At 43.8% G+C, this 16,892-nt stretch overlaps 1 protein-coding gene across 2 annotated transcripts; it reads right to left on the bottom strand.

Annotated features, from left to right (window-relative positions):
- Positions 1 to 1,053: 1,053 nt before the first annotated feature.
- On the bottom strand, positions 1,054 to 16,880 carry CCNE1 (cyclin E1). 2 transcript variants are annotated; one of them, XM_089663029.1, is made up of 12 exons: positions 16,621 to 16,880; positions 16,399 to 16,453; positions 16,240 to 16,309; positions 16,068 to 16,142; positions 10,886 to 11,037; positions 9,184 to 9,319; positions 6,949 to 7,095; positions 6,644 to 6,739; positions 4,686 to 4,820; positions 4,496 to 4,607; positions 2,264 to 2,424; positions 1,054 to 2,119 (listed from the first exon to the last, which is right to left on the bottom strand). In XM_089663029.1, exons 2-12 carry the CDS (start codon positions 16,410 to 16,412, stop codon positions 2,000 to 2,002), a joined length of 1,218 nt encoding a protein of 405 aa, XP_089519155.1. In that variant the 5' UTR covers positions 16,413 to 16,453; positions 16,621 to 16,880; the 3' UTR covers positions 1,054 to 1,999. The 2 variants fall into 2 exon arrangements, with proteins under 2 accessions (XP_089519155.1, XP_089519156.1); XM_089663030.1 differs by lacking the exons at positions 10,886 to 11,037; positions 16,621 to 16,880.
- Positions 16,881 to 16,892: the final 12 nt, after the last annotated feature.

Here is a 16,892-nt window from a genome sequence, read left to right as displayed (position 1 = left end):
ACCATCATGTATGAAGGGAATAGGAGGCGTGGTATGTAATGTGCTGGAAGGCACCATCATGTATGTATGTATGTATGTATGTATGAAGGGAATAGGAGGCGTGGTATGTAATGTGCTGGAAGGCACCATCATGTATGTATGAAGGGAACAGGAGGCGTGGTATGTAATGTGCTGGAATGCAACATCATGTATGTATGTATGAAGGGAATAGGACGCATGGTCTGTAATGTGCTGGAATGCAAGGGGTGAGATATTAGGGTGAACTTACCCTTTCATTATTTCCCCTCTTTTTTCAGGTGTTGGAAAGCACAGAAGTCCACAGATCATCCCTTCCTGCATTCCATGGATTCTGTTGTAGCCGTGTGATGATCTGATCCTGGTGTCAGATCACCCATTGTTATATATAGAAACCGGCCATTCCAGGCTGAAATATTATCTGCAGGAGGACCATTTGGCTTCAAAAGTGTTATAGACCACATGGCCTGATGAGATCAACTCCACTTTTGTGGGGTGTGGGGGAAGGGGGGTGGATAAGAGCAAATAAAATAATCTAGCATATACAATTGCGACATAAGTCATATTGTAATTGATTAACCCCTTCCCACCCAAGGAAAAAAACAAATCTTAATGCCTAAGCACAATTTTGCAACATTGACATGTGTTCGTAAAATCATTCATATCCTCACAACCAGGGGCAGACTGACAACTCATGGGGCCCCCGGGCAATAGGGGGATCATGGGGGCCCTGTGTCCTTGCCCAAACAGGAAAAAAAAACCCAAAAAACACGCCCCTGGCATATCTTGAGTAAGAGCAGACGATTCTTGTAGCAACGACTTCCTGGAATCCATCTGCCCTTAGCTCTACCACAGACTGAGGCAAGAACCCTCACTCTCCTCCTGAAGACTCCTGGGAAACATGACATTTGCCTAGGCCAGAAGCCAGGAAGTAATTGAATATAAAAAAAAAAAAAATTTCTCCACCAGTAAAATATAATACTTTCCTACTGATTTAATAATGTCAGCAGCATAAGGATTAAAAATAACCAGTGTTGGTTGAGAGAGTGAAGATCCACTTTAATATTCAAGCTTAACAATGTGCATTTCACCGTGTGAAAAAGAGCAAAAATAGTAACTTAAAGCATCTGGCAAAAAAGTTTAATAAAAACATTGGTTTTGTATAGTGTGGGGGAAGAGTTAGAACTTGAGATTTTTTTTATTGCGGTCTATTCTAGCTGGAAGATTAACAGTCTTCATTTGTACTGGTGACAAAAAAAAAAAAATGATGTCAGATTTTACAGTTGTCACCAGGAGGAAAAGAGAATCTTCCAATGAGAGCACTTGTTCAAGTGACATCTGTCCAATAGGGTTTTTTTTTTTTCTTCCAATTTTATAAAAATCAAAAAACGGCCACCACATACCAAAAAAAAAACAAATCCTACTTCAGAACACTTGTCAGAAATTCCAGCCATCTTCAAGACAGCATCTTTATTTTTTATTAAAAACAAAATAAAAGATAGCAGCATCTCTAGAATTATTTTTTAAAAAATTGGGACAGATTGTGTAAATAGGAAAAAAATAAAAATTAGAAAAAACAAAAAAAAAGTGAAAGGAGAGCTTAAAAAAAAACAAAAAAACAAAAAACCATGAACATTGCACACCAACAAGTACACCTGACACCCAGAAGAGTTCTAGAACAGAAGACCCTCCCATGACGCATTACTTTCCTCACCACAATCCATCCCCTTCCTCAAGCAGCATTTTCTGTAGCAGCATTAAAAAAAAAAAAAAAATTGGTCTTTCATGGCCAATAAAAAAAAAATAAAATAAAGTAGCATTGCCATTGACAGGAGGCAGGCCACAGCAGGTGCAGTCCGATAAAACAAAGTTCATAAAAGCAAATAAAAACAAATGAAAAAACAAAAAAAAAAAAAAAAAAAACAGCTTGTAGCACCCCCTGAAGGCACCTCCTGTCATGCTAAGAGTCCAAGGTATGGCAGAGTCATTCAGAGTCCAGGGTCCTGTGCTTCTTGTCGCTCTGTGGAGGGGTCAGGACTCCGTTGGGGACTGGAATGATTCTGTTCTCTTCCTTCAACTGTTCCTGCTTAGCTTGAGCCATATCCTGAAAGGGGTAGAAGAAGTTAAATAAAAAATATCTAATAATAATAATAATAATAATTAATAATAATAAATACAAAAAAGAAAAAGTTATAAAATATATAAATTAAAAAAATAAATAAAAAACAAACAAACACACACTACTGACCAGCAGTTGTAAGCAACCCGTGTGTGTCTGGATATTGTGCATGTCCTCGATGTCCACCCCTCGGAAGAGCTTCATTTTGGACTGTTTCCCGGCATCCCTTATGGCCATAGCGAAGGGCACAATGTATTTGATGCAATCCTCCAGCTCCGTCCACTCATAGCCTGGAAATGCAAGCATAATACATACAAACAGTGCTGATCAGATAAAATGCTTCACAAGGGCCAAAAGCAGGAAAGAAATCCTACATAGATCCATCTTATGAACAGCCTCCCAGCACATATAAACAGGTTTCTGGGGCACATTTTAACCCCTTCCCACCCAGCTCTGGCATTCCTTTAACTGGGTCTTTACACCCCAGGGGAGTGGGAAGGACTGCCTGATCACATGATCTGCAACTGGTCCCTACTGATTACTAGAGACCGCTTGGAGCACTCAGAAAAGAAACCTCTGCCACCTTTGAACATTAAGCCTGGGTTCACACTGATACAGTGCAGAATTGGCAGCGATGTCAGTGCGAATTCTGAACCGCATCACAATCGCACCCCATTCATACAAACCGATGCAGGTGTGCATGTTAAGTTAACACCCCGACATCAGTCCACAAAACCGATGTGCAGAATCTGATTCCATGGGTGTGAATACCTATGCGATCTGATTCTAGTGCGGAGCCAAAAAAGGGTCCCGCTCCTTTTTGGTGCAGGTGCGGTGCGAATAGAGCCATACAAAATGTATGGCTCCAACTGCACCGCATGTAAAAAAGCATGAGATTAGCACAGGAATGCGGTGCGGTTCCTGGGCAAAATCACATGGGATTTACCGCACCGCTGTAGTGTGAACCTTGGCTAACAGGTTCAAACAAGGGTTCTAATCAGGGTATTCCCTACCCCTTGGGGTATGAGAAACAAAAAAAATTGGAGGTATGGCATTGGATTACTATTAAGAAGGCCAAGTTCACCTTTTAGGAAGAAGAAACCAAAAAAAAAAAAAAAAAAAACACGCAACCAAAAACCCCAGCATTTTTTTTTCTAATGCATTGTACCTGCAATCAGTGGAGTGAAGGTGCAACATTCAGCTCCTGCACTCTCCCTCCAGCATTTTGCCTGTGCCTCTGTGCAAGCTCTCAAAACAGTCGTCTTCCAGGGGTTCCTTCAGCAATGACCAATTTCTGCATCTCAGATAAGATCCTGACACCATGGACCTTTTTAGCCATCTAAAAAGGGGGCAATTCCTCCCAATGACCACGAGTGCAAGAAGCATTCTTCCCACTGATGTATCAGAAGTGTTAAAAGCTTTGCCCATCAGAACGGCTCAGCCTTCAGCTATAGCAGGAAGCAGAAGAATTGAAGACCCCCCACCTTTATCTTTTTTTACTATAGGGTCCCTTTAACCTCTCTAGCGGTCTGATTATGTCAGTATTTCTGTGCTCAAAGCGGTACTTTTTTTGCATGGAAATATGTATTTTTTTTGTTGGCCTGTAATTCTTAGGAATAACTCACTGAAATCTGTCCGAACAAGAGTCTAGTAAACATCCCGGGTAGGATAAAACTTGAAACACAAAATCATAAATTATAATTTAATAAATAAAATAATGAGTTTAATTCAATAATATAATCACTGAAATGTGAAACAGAGCGCCAAGTTCGCGCATCGCTGAGCAAAGTCGCAGAATCGTTTTCAGTGTCTGATGAGGAATTTCCCCCACGAATCATTATCACTCAATTCTGCAAGTGGTTCTGATTTACTATCGCTGTTCTCTAGCCGGTCTAAAACCGCGTCTGACCTAAAGGGACGCTTTTTGGACGCCATGGATGTTTCTCAGTTTCCAGGCAGAAAGAACAGTAAAAATGCAGGCAGGGTGCCGGACAAAGCACTCGGGACAAAATGTATGTGAAATGGTTTGATACAGGAATGTTATACTATGTGATTTTAGTGAATGTCACTTTGTCATTTTCAAATTTCCCGCCATTCTGTCCCCCGTACGTCCTGACGCTCGCAGGGAATGGGAACCCAGATGACGGCATCGGCCGGGGACATCGCAGGAGCGCAGGACAAGGTAAGTGATCGAGGGATCGTGGAGCAGCACCGCATGGTAAGCCCAAGTGTAGCTCGGGGTTACCGCTTGTGGTACTGAAACTTTACCCCGAGCTACACTCGGGAATACCGCCAGGGGGGTTAATGGACTCCAGATCTCTCCGGCACGAGGCTGGTCCTTTTTACAGCAAGAAATCTTACCGCACACTTTTTCCACCAGCTCAGCATTGGAGAAGTGGTAGAGCGCAGAGGCAGCGAGGATGCTGTACGGATATTGCAGACAGGAGACATCTAGGACGCACAGATCTAACAGCTGCAACAAGATCAGAGTGGTTATAGCCGGATTCCCCAACACCAAATTCCACACCAAACATGGCAGCTGAGCACTCACCTCCACTATCTGTATGTACGTCTCCTGGGGGTACTGCGGCAGAAGGAAATGCTGCAACTCTCGGATATAAGCCACTTGTAGGTAGATGTTCAGCCACGAGACCGCCGTCATTGGAGATAAACACCATTTAAGTGCCTAGAAAGAACACATCAGGGTAAATGTAATCTTGTCTGTGCAAATCAAAAAATGAAAAAAAAAAAAAAAGGAGTGGAAGACAGAGGTCTCAGGCCAAAACCCGTGTGACAAGGCATAGATGGACACCATCATTTAAAGAACAAATGGCACAACCCAGCCAAGACTGGGAGAGGGATAAGCAGAACAAAAAAGGAGCTAACCAGTTGTGCTGCAGTGCTCATGTGCCAACAAAGGACTTGCTGCTAGGAGGAGAGAGCAGAGTGACAGATCTCAGTCTGCAGCTTCTCATTTCTCTGTCCAGTCACAGCACATGCGTCAGCGTCCCACGGACCTTTCCGATCATGTGACCCAATCACGGCAGTCACATGATCCTAAACCCCACCCTCTGGCATCAGAACCACCTTAAAGGGCCAGGAGGTGCCAGCCCAAAGGGACACTTCATATGGCCAGTAGCAGCTCTCACATACAGTATGTAGTTTAGCTGTGGATTTAGCCATTTGCTGTCAGTCACTTTTCCACATTAAAAATATATAGTTTTAGATCTAAAGAATACTGAACCCCCCCCCCCCCCCCCAAACATTTTTGATAGCAGAGACCCTTGAGAATAAAATGTTGGTTGTTCCATATTGTTGCATTGCACATTAATTAAGGGATGGGAGGTTGCACCAAGTGAATGGATACCAAACATACAAAGCCGTACCAAACATACCACCATCTCGGACACACAGTGGGGTGGACACACTACTGGGGATCTATGGAAGCGATCAGGCAGCTGTACACTTCAGAGCTCACTGCTGGCTCCAAGGACCGACATGCACACAAGGGTGTGTGGAATCTGCCACTGCCGCCATGTGGGTGGCAACGAAAGCATTAAAGTGAACATGTGCTCTGCCCAGAACTGTCACTTGCCGCATGCAGGTGTTGGGTCCAACTAAGAAAATATTCAAGCCAAACTTCCAGAATCTCCAGGAGCCCAGAAATGGCAGCTGCTCCTATGACAAGTCCTCTTAAATAGAATGTAAAGGGCCTGTTCACTACTGGGCTGGAATCATGTTTGCCTGCAAAAGCAGGACAGACATTGCTTTGTAGTAAAAATCTCATCTATGTACCTGTACTGCTCAGCTGCATAAGATGAACAGTCCCAGCAGAGGTGTCCCAAGGGTTGGCGTCACCCCTCCGACAATTCCCGCAGGAAGGATCGGATCTGCGGATTGAGATAATGGATCGGAGTCTGATCCATTATGCTCCACAATCCGCAGATCCGATCCATCCTACGGGTATTGTCAGCTTGCAACCTATACGGGGTTAACTGATCTCTCCACAAAAAGGTAAGTTTTAAAGCAAGCGGACAATCCCCTCAGGATGGATGGGATCTGCGGATTGGGGACCATAAAGGATCGGACTCCAATCCATTATGCTCATCCGCAGATCCGATCCATCCTGCGGGGATTGTCCGCTTGCTTTAAAACTTACCTTTTTGTGGAGAGATCAGTTAACCCCGTATAGGTTGCAAGCTGACAATACCCGTAGGATGGATCGGATCTGCGGATTGTGGAGCATAATGGATCAGACTCCGATCCATTATCTCAGTCCACAGATCCGATCCATCCTGCGGGGGATCGTCGGCTTGCTTTAAATGTAACTTTCCGTGAAGGGAGTCCGGTGTCACCCCATGCGATAGGTGTCACCCAGTGCGGCGTGCACCCCCCCCCCCCCGCACTTGCCTAGGGATGCCACTGAGTCTCAGAACTGAAGGGTATCAGGTCATGCTGGGTATTGTAGTTCTACAGTCACTAAAGAGCCATCTCCTATTCATCACTCACCTTCATGATGATCAGCTCCATGCAGATGATCTCGTCCTCCGTACAAGCGCTGTCTGTAATATAGGCAAACTGATGCAGCTTCGGGGGGTAGATCTCCTACAAATACAAAACAAAGGTGATGAGAACAAAGTCGCTTCCTGCGACAGAAGACACCGGACAGACTTTGTTTCAACCAGAAACCCGAGCAATGCCCTGCAGCGGAATGCCACGGCTTTGGTCTGCAATATCTCAGACATGAAGATACAGACCCCAAATTAATTCTATTTGGCTGGATTGTAACAGTCCAGAGGCACGGCGGTACCCACCTCCAGCTTGGCGGCGATAAATAATGAAGTGATGCCGATGAGCTGCAGGCTGGATTTCACCACATTCTGCTGGATGGCCATAAATCGGTCGAAGAAGTCTTGGGCCAGGTAGAAAGTCTCCCTGTGTAGTTTATAGACTTCACACACCTGAGATAAAAAAAAAAAAAAAAAAAAAAAAAAAAAATGAAAACAAATAAAACCCAAAATTAAAATGTATGACAAGGGTGAGGTCAACTTTTCTGTGCAACAGGTGAATTTTATATGTGAAGCAGGAAAAGGGAAGACTTGAATGCCAACACACCACAGGTCAATGGACAGCACTGCAATGCAATGGAGTGCACTCTCCCAGCATGGAGACCGAGCCGACAAAGATCTCAGTCCACACGAACGATCGTCAGCTGCTGGGAGCGGCTCCTGATCATGTGACCACAGCCGGCCAATCTGGGTGGTCACATGATCACTGACCCCCTCCTTCCCCTCCAGGCATAAAGGAGTTATTTATGCACGATATGCTCTGTTCCACGATTTGATGGACATTTTATACACAAATGATTGTAGGATTTCCCTTTAAAAAAATTTACCAAGTCAAACCTTTTAGAAGTTCAGACAAAAAAAAAAAAAAAAAAAAAAAAAAAAAAAAATTTTTAAATTAAAATTTAGGGGTGTGTAAAAAAAAAAGGTAGCATTAAAAATTAAATCTACCACTATATCGCCAAAAGTATTGGGCCACCTGCCTTTCCACGCTCATGAACTTTAATAACCTCCCAGTCTTAGTCCGTAGGGTTCAATATTGAGTTGGCCCCACCCTTTCCACACACATGACCTTTAATGGCCCCCCAGTCTTAGTCCGTAGGGTTCAATATTGAGTTGGCCCCGCCCTTTCCACACACATGACCTTTAATGGCCCCCCAGTCTTAGTCCGTAGGGTTCAATATTGAGTTGGCCCCGCCCTTTGCAGCTATAACAGCTTCAACTCTTCTGGGAAGGCCGTCCACAAGGTTTAGGAGGGTGTCTATGGGAAGGTTGGACCATTCTTCCAGAAGCACATTTGTCAGGTCAGGCACTGATGTCGGAGGAGGGGGCCTGGCTCACAGTCTCCACTCTAATTCATCCCAAAGGTGTTCTATGGGGTTGAGGTCAGGACTCTGTGCAGGACAGTCAAGTTCCTCCACCCCAAACTGGCTCCTCCAGGTCTTTATGGACCTTGCTTTGTGCACTGGTGTGCAGTCATGTTGGAACAGGAAGGGGCCATCCCCAAACTCTTCCCACAAAGTTGGGAGCATGAAATGGTCCAAAATGTTGCCTTAAGAGTTCCCTTCACTGGAACTAGGGGGCCAAGCCCAACCCCTGAAAAATACCCCCCCCCCCTCCAAACTTTATACAATGCAGTCAGGCAAGTACTGCCAGCCAGGCCTTCTTGACATCAGTGTCTGACCTGACAAAATGTGCTTCTGGAAGAATGGTCCAACCTTCCCATAGACACCCTCCTAAACCTTGTGGACGGCCTTCCCAGAAGAGTTGAAGCGGTTATAGCTGCAAAGGGCGGGGCCAACTCAATATTGAACCCTACGGACTAAGACTGGGGGGCCAATAAAAGTCATGTGCGTTTAAAGGCAGGTGGCCAAATAATTTTGGCAATAGTGATTAAATAACTAACACACACGTCCTGTGCTATTAGGACAATTCTCTGGGGATCATATGGATCAATGGGAAAAAAATACCACATTATGGCTGCTAGATGGTAATGGCTATTAAGGGAAATAAGTAAGCTCCATCTAGTGACCATAACTCGGCATTCACCCTTACCCATTTACACATTCAATCCACATAGAATATACTCAGAACATCTGTTTTTGCCTTTCACACAGACCAAAAATTAGATGCAGTTTCCCTCCCCCAAACTAATATTAGGCCAGATGCAGTTCAGATTGAGAGAAGTCTTCTTGGCTCGATCACATGACCGATGCAGGGAAGGAGCCTCCGCACTCTGGACTGCTGTGTCAGGCGAGCATTTGGTGCACACTCACTGGGGTGCTGTGGCCACCCAACATTTTGTTTGTGTTGCCAAAAAAAAAAAAAAAAAAAAAAAAAAAAAAAATGAATAATCATGCTACAGCACCCCTAGCGAGTTGGTACCTGGTGCGGATCGCAGCCCCCCCCCCTTAGTACGCCACTGCAATAGACCAGCAATAAACCCCAGCCAGTGTGCAGCTTCAACATGGTAACACAACCCACCTCCATCAGCCAGTCAAGCAGGACGGCCCTCATGCTCTGCTGTAGCTCTGGATGTCTCTGCAAGAAGTTCTTATCCCGTGGATAGGTTCTGTCTTTGTGTAACATGTTCCTCCACACCTCGTCCTGGTTAGCCCAGCTGGAAGAGAACATGTATGGAGAACACCAGGAGGGTCAATAAGGCTCATTCACCACGAGAACCAATCACATTATAGCAGGTCTCATGGTATCAGCGCATGTGCATTGCAGTCTGGTAATTGCACCCGAAAAGCACATACAGTGCATGTACCTTGCAAAAAAAAAAAAAAAAAACCCCACACACTTTTATAAACCCATTTATCCCATGTGCCTAGGTGTGTTCACAGCCCTCTTTGCAGTGCAGGTTACCCTCCACTATTCAGCAATGACCTGGAGCTTGCCCAAAGCCAATGACACTCTCACCACATGTGACACCACTGGGCACCTCAGTGACCAATCAGCAAGTAAGTCACATACTTCTAGCCTGAAGTAGAGAGCTTCTCTCTGTACTTCTGGGAGCCAACAGCTTTGGAGCAGCGAAAGGTATCCTCCTATGTTCTACTGATAAACCTGCCCTTTAAGGGCCTCTGTTGATTTGCCTTGCATTGACAAAAAAGCACAGGTTTGTTTTGAAACAAAATAACTAGTCAAAAATTTAGTGGATAGATATATATATATATATATATATATCCAAACAAAGATGACAATTGGCCACGCACATGTTGTACAATAAAAAGAACCTGCAATATGCACCAGCACACAGCATGTGATTAACAGCCTCAGGCGTTAAAAAAATCCCCAATATAAAAGGCAATCCAGCCATTGGCTATTAGAAGGCGACTCACCTTCCATATCAGCAACGAGGCAGAAATGGAGGTGAAATCTCAAAAAAGGGAGAAAAAAAAACACAAAAAAAAAAAAAAAACACCCCAGAGGGATAGGACCCTTCCACAATTATCAGAAACTCTGAAGGTCCTAGCTGGAGATCTGCTTTAACAAGTGGCTGCACACGACTCCTCCGCTCAGACCTAGTCTACGACGCCAGCTTTTCATTCAAGTTTTTACGAGATTTGAGGCTGCGCCCAGACCGTCACCATGGTTACAGATTCCTAGTGAGAACTAAAGGACAACTTAAAAAAAGAAAGAAGTTTTCTGTTTCTAGAGAGCATAAAACAAGCCCAAGAGGATCTGTCATCCCCGGGTTTAACAAGGAACCCGCTTCGAGGAACACTCCTGATTTACACAATGTAACAAAATGTATCTGGCTGAGGGTATGTTAGGATGGAGGTCACAGATCTGGTGAAATCCCAGAGGAAGGAGAGACGTCTCAAGGGGGAGAAGCAGGTCTTCTGGGATACTTCCTTCCCATGAAGATGAATTTCTACAGATCGGGAAACCCAGCATAGGTGGGGGGAAGGGATGAGTTCGGACTAAACCAAAATCTGATCTCCTCGGCAAACCGCGGCCATCTGTTTTATGGACGGATGTCGCCCCTTTCATTAGTCAGGTATCTAAAAAAGTCAAATTGACCCACCCATGCAGTGGAAGAGGTATTCTACTTGGAAGTCCATGTCCCCCCCCCTCCAATTCAGCATTGTAGCCTTTGTTGGCCAAGTCAACATTTGACACTTCTGGGAGTGTCAGATGTTAAAAAAATAGAAATCACACCCCCATTACCCAAACCTACCTAAGCTGTGGAAGAGGAGATACTGTTGTTGATCGGAACTTGAGGCTGGGGTATGGAGGGCAGGAGGTGGGATGAGCGGCCTTGTCTTCCTTCTCAGGGGTGGGAATGAACCTGTAGAGACTCTCACACACTCTCTCGCTACGCCAAGTGCCCTAAAAAGAAGCACAAATCAAAAACCATGCGGGTCATCTTATACATTTCGTTCCTCCCCCTCTAAATAAGACAAATGCATCTTAAAACAACCAGAATGAAAAGTTTAGTGTACTGGTTTGTAAATGGTGGCCGCCATTTTGGTGTGGAACAAAAATCCAGAAATGTCTGATGTCGCTGCTATAGGTCAAGGTCATCTCAGTCTATGGAAAGGATTGTCTAAAATTCAGAGTTCCTATTAATGGCTGCCTTGTTTTAAGGTCCATTCGTGCTCTCGATGATAAACTGAGGGTCCAGGAGGGTCTGCTGTTTTTCGGGTTGCTGTGAAAGGGAATGTCTTGGGGCGTTTTTAATGAAGCCAAAAGACACATTCAGATACCACAACAAAGGGAGTTTCCTTTTGTAGTACACCATGAAGCACCATTTCCAACCAGGGTTCCATGGAACCCTAGGGTTCCTCCAGAGGTTGGTAGGAAACCCTTACACGGTGGACAACTGATCTCTCCTTTAGGTCTCCAAACAAAGGGCCAGTTTCTGGATCCTTCAGACTTTAGGGGGTGGGGCAGACTGTGGCCATTAGGAGTAGAAAAATTCCTGCCATTAGTGGGAGTAAACAATGCCCATCTTTGGTGTCAGAGGAATGTTTTCCCACCACTAGAAGGAACTGTGCCGCCTCATTGGGGGAAAACGGTGCCATGTTGGTGTCAGTGGATAAAGTGGTGCCCCAAGGCCTGGATTACAGCAAGCAAAGGTCCACAGTTTGGAGACCACTGATGTAGAGGAACATTTTTCCCCAATAAACCCTGAATAATTTACTTTAACCCAGTGTTCCCCCAGACCTGAACTTTTAAGTTCCTCTGGTGGTAAAAAAGGTTGGAAAAGATGGCTATATAGTATCACTGCCATGTGAACAGCACCATTGCCTGCAGGTGCTTTCCCGACCCAGCCACCATAACATGTGAGAATCTGCTTCGACAAAAATGTCTGCCAAGAAACCACATACACACCACCCTCCCAACGCGTTCCGTCACACCCACTGCATTATGGTGCAGTCATTATATACCCATGTTCACCTGTCCTGCTGCACACAATTTTGTAGCAGTCGATGGCCAAAACATCCTCATCCGGCTCCAGCCCTCCCCTCTCTATGACCAAGCACCCCAGGTTAGCAGGGCAAAATGTGTCAGAGGGCATGGTTTCTTAGCAGAGACATGTAGACTGAAGCCGATCCTCTTCAAAATCAGAATATATGCAGTAAACACTTCTAAACTTCAAATCTGTTAGATGTAGAGGCTTCAGCCTACAAGTCTGCCAAGAAACCACATGCCCCCCCCCCCAAACGCGTTCCGTCCTGCCCACCGCATTATGATGCCTTCATTACATATAAAACACTTATTCATCTGCTACAAAATTGAGTGCAGCAGAGGCAGAACAGTGTTTATATGTAATGAAGGCATCATAATGCGGTCGGCAGGACGAAACTCGTTAGGGGGCATGTGGTTTGACAGTCTTGTAGTCTGAAGCCTATCCTAGATGTGTTATTCATCTGCTACAAAATGGAGTGCAGCAGAGGCAGAACACATCCAGGATAGGCTGCAGACTACAAGTCTCTGCCAAGAAACCACTTGCGCAGCCCGCCCCCAAACGCATTTCGTCCTGCCCACCACATCATGGTGTCTTAATTACATAAAGCAATGCTATGCCGCACACAATTTTGTAGCACCTGATGATGCATAAAAACACATCTAGGATAGACTTCAGACTACAAGACTGCCAAGAAACCACATGCCCCCTAACGAGTTTCGTCCTGCCCACCGTATTATGGTGCCTTCATTGCATATAGCATTGCTCTGCCGCACACAATTTTGTAGCAGCTAATGCATAAAAACACATCGGATACGCTTCAGACTACAAGTCTCTTCCAAGAAACCACACCCCCGTCACATTCTGCCCCGCCCTCCATGGGCTTAGCCGTACGGTGGGAGCCTGGAGTCAGGACATTTTAATGCATCATCAGCCTCTAGGAAATTGTGTGCAGCAAAAGACAAGACAATGTTACATGTAATGAAGGCATCATAATCTAGCAAGTGGGGCAAAACTGCGTCAATAGGCACGTGGTTTCTGGCACAGAAATTTAGGCTGAACCCAATCCTCTTCAATTCAGTTGCTTTCAGAGGTTTCGACCCATTTACATGTTCTGATGCGTAGCAGCGCATGCAAAGCTTTCTCACGGTCCTCTATAGTGGTGGGACCGGCAGAGCACCTAGCCGGGGTGACGTCAGACCCCCACCTTCGACATCAACCCCTTCTTGCTCCCTCCCTGGTAGCTCACAGCCAAACATTAAACAGATATTCTAGAGCAAGGCTTGGCTCCATTCCACTGGTCATGCCCATACATGGGATTTGACAAGGATCTGGGGTTGGTGGAAAAGGTCTTTCTAGGAATGGAAAAATCATGGCGCCACCTTGTGCAAGAGAAGGGCTACACGTCCAGCAATGAAAAAAAAAACAAAAAACACCACAAAACTGCTCTACCTAAAACCAAAGGGGTAGCCTAGTGGGACTTTAATTTTTTTTTCTGAACCAGAGAACTGCTGAGTTTACTTCCACGTTAAAGGAAAAATAGATGAAGGTAACCAACATAGAGACACACCTAGAGATAAGAGATTGAAATCCAGCGCAGGAAAAACCCAACTTCTGGAGGACAGATCACATGCAGCCCTTGTTACCAAACTCATTGCCTAGAGTGCTAAATACATTATAGATCATCCATTCTCTTTACTGCATACAGCGACACGTCAAAATACACAAAAGTTTTTGTGATCCATAAATAAGGAGGCCCCGGCATTCCTCCCACAGTTCAGCAGTGACTCAGAGCAGCCAACAAGCATTACATAATCCTCCAAGCTCTCCCAGGCCTACAGACAAGCCGTGTGACAGATTCACAGGATCCACGTATTTATTGCAGTTATCAGTCGCCATGCTTCCATCCGACACTATAAAATGTGGATATTCCCAAATCCCACCACAAGGAGGGACTACAAGTCCTAGCTGTTCAGCTGAGAGAGCACCAGGTGAAGGAACTCAAACTACACATGCTTATGGCAGACCTTGGTTGGGTTTTGTATCCAAAAAAAATTTTTTAAATGACAAATAAGAATTTGTAAAAAAAAAAAAAAAAAAAAAAAAAAAAAAAAAAAAAAAAAAAAAAACACACCACAAAAAAAACACTAAATTAATAATTCTAAATATATAATAAAATTTATATTCTATAAATAAGACTTTTGTATATAATATATATTAAAATGTATTTAAAGTCTATAAAAAAATTATATCTATACAAAAAAAAAATCATGAAATTCAAAATAAATTTTATATTAAAAAAGGCTTTAAAAATTAAATTTCATAGAAAAAAAAAAAAAAACAAAACATATAATATATATATTTATTATAATTTAATTTTCCATAGACCCCCCCCCCCCCCCAAAAAAGTGTATATAATAAAAAAAATTTAAAATGTATTTATATTCTAGAAATAAGATTTTTTTTGAATACATAATAAAAAGGTATTTAAATTCTACAAATAATTTTTTGAATACTAATTATCTCTAAATAAAAAAAAACAAAAAAAAAAAAAAACAAAACACACAAATTTAATAAAATTTTATATTAAAAAAAGTGTTTTAAAAATTACATTTCGTAGAATAAAACAAAAGTAAATATATTAAAACCCACAAATTTTTTTTTTTAAATGAAAATTTTATATATATATATATATATATATATATATATATATATATAAAAATATAAAAATCCCACACAACCCATTCACACATTTCTTATAGGGTCACACAGTTTTAGGTGCCCTAATCACATTGTGATTTCAGTGGTACTTTTATCTATTCACTGCCCTTTACTGAAATTTCCCTCCCCTCCCCCAAAATTTTATCCTTACACTGTATCCTCTCCACAAGAATGTTTAGGCCTGGGTTCACAACTGTGCAGGTTGTGGACGATTTTTTTTTTTTTTTTTAACGTGTTTCTGCCATCTTTCGACTGAAATCACTGAAATCTATAGAAACAAACACGCAACCTGCTGTGGGTAGGACAGAACCCCCCCCCCAAAAAAAGGCACAACACACAGGATGTGATCCCTAGAAAGCCATGTTAATGGACTGCAAACCTGAAACTGCACAGGTATGTACCAAACCTTCATGGAAATTCCCGCAGATTTTTCCGCATTTTATGGTCCATATTAGCAAACATGAGACCTGCCTGAGCCGATATATTAGGCCAGAAGTACGGCTGTAGATTTGCCACCAATTGTGCGAGTTCCTGGAAATCCACCATTTTAATGCGCTTATGAATAGATCATGTATGTCGCTTCCACTCCTAGGAAAGTCTGATGGGAATCATTGTATATATTTACGTTTGTGTTCCTGGTCTGTATTGATCAACATTATACAGCATTTGTTTAACTTTTACTATTCTGTACATCTACATTTGTGGATCTTTTTACGTGAGAAAAAAAAAAAAAATGAAATATTTGGATCCTATTTATTTATGCAGTTATTTCCCCACTTTTGTGATTTCCTATTTTATAGTGCTTATGTTTTGCTGCAATTTGCGTTAGATTAGAAAAAATGTAAAATTTAACCACACACAAAATGAAGCAAAGTGCAATAAAAAATAAATTTAAAAAATACAAAATTAAAAAAATGTTAAAAAAAAAAACCCACAAAAAAAAAAAAAAAAAAAAAAAAGCACAATAAAAAATTAAAAAAAAAAATAGAAAAGCCAATACAAATTAAATAAAAATAGTATATAAATGAAAATTGTTTTTTTTTTCCCTGTTGATGATCCCCCCCCCCTCCACAGTTTTATTTGAGCACTCAGCGGGCAGTCGTGCACTTCTATAGATCTCACAGATACGGATATTGAGAATGAAAAGTTAAGAAAGTCCAATTTTAAAAAATGTTGCAATGGTAATAAATGGGGTGTTGGGGGTTTGGGGGGGGGCACGGCAGATTACCCTGTGCTCATATTGCTTCCTTTTGGTGATCTGCACCGTCTGTGGCTCCAGCTCCTCATCGGGGTCCTGCAGAATCTGTAGGATAAAATGGAGGTCGGTGAGGGCAATTAAAGGGCCCCGGGGCCCACACACAGCCCTGGTCCCCCCCCAGCACAGCTCTTTGTGGACTTACAATGAGCACATCTGCCTTCCTCTTCCTGGAGCCGCCGGTGGCCTTTGTGCTCCTCTCCTCCGAGCCGTGGCTGCAAGACAGACGGGAGACGTTATAAGGGGGTGATGGAGCAATTGGGGACTGCAGGGCACCCTGGATGGGGGAGGGGGGGGTACCTACCTCATAATGGGCATTGCTCAGGCTCACAGGTGGCACGGTGAGGGAGGGGCAGCAGCTAAAAAAAAAAAAATATATATATAACAGAGATGGGGTGTCACATGTGGGGTGATGGGGGGGCTGCAAGGGCCCCAATGATGGAGGATGATCTACAGCCAGACTTTGCTGGAAACCTATGGGGGAGGGGTGGAGATCACAGCACACAGATCAGATGGGGACACTTACCTGGGGAGGGATGGGGGTGGGTAGCAGATGGGATGGAAGGGGTTAAAGATCAAAGACTGGGGGTGCACTTAGGACGGGGGGCGCTCATCTCCCCATAGTGGGGGCGGCGGGGGGGGTCGGATCACATAGAATGGGGGGATCTGATCGGTGCACGTGGAGCGATGCCGTCCTCCGATGTCCCGCGATCACAGCCGATCCCCGGCCTCCCCCGCCTGCCCGGTTATAAGCACTGCCAGCCGGGACCCGGGAGAGGAGGGAGGGCGGGACTCGCG

Source organism: Staurois parvus, unplaced genomic scaffold (genome assembly GCF_062004578.1).
Source record: "Staurois parvus isolate SC_StPar_1 unplaced genomic scaffold, SC_StPar_1.0 ptg001614l, whole genome shotgun sequence".
Classification (NCBI taxonomy): Eukaryota; Metazoa; Chordata; class Amphibia; order Anura; family Ranidae; genus Staurois; species Staurois parvus.
The sequence above is the reverse complement of the archived record's forward strand: the minus strand, read 5'-3'. Positions and strand labels throughout refer to the sequence as shown.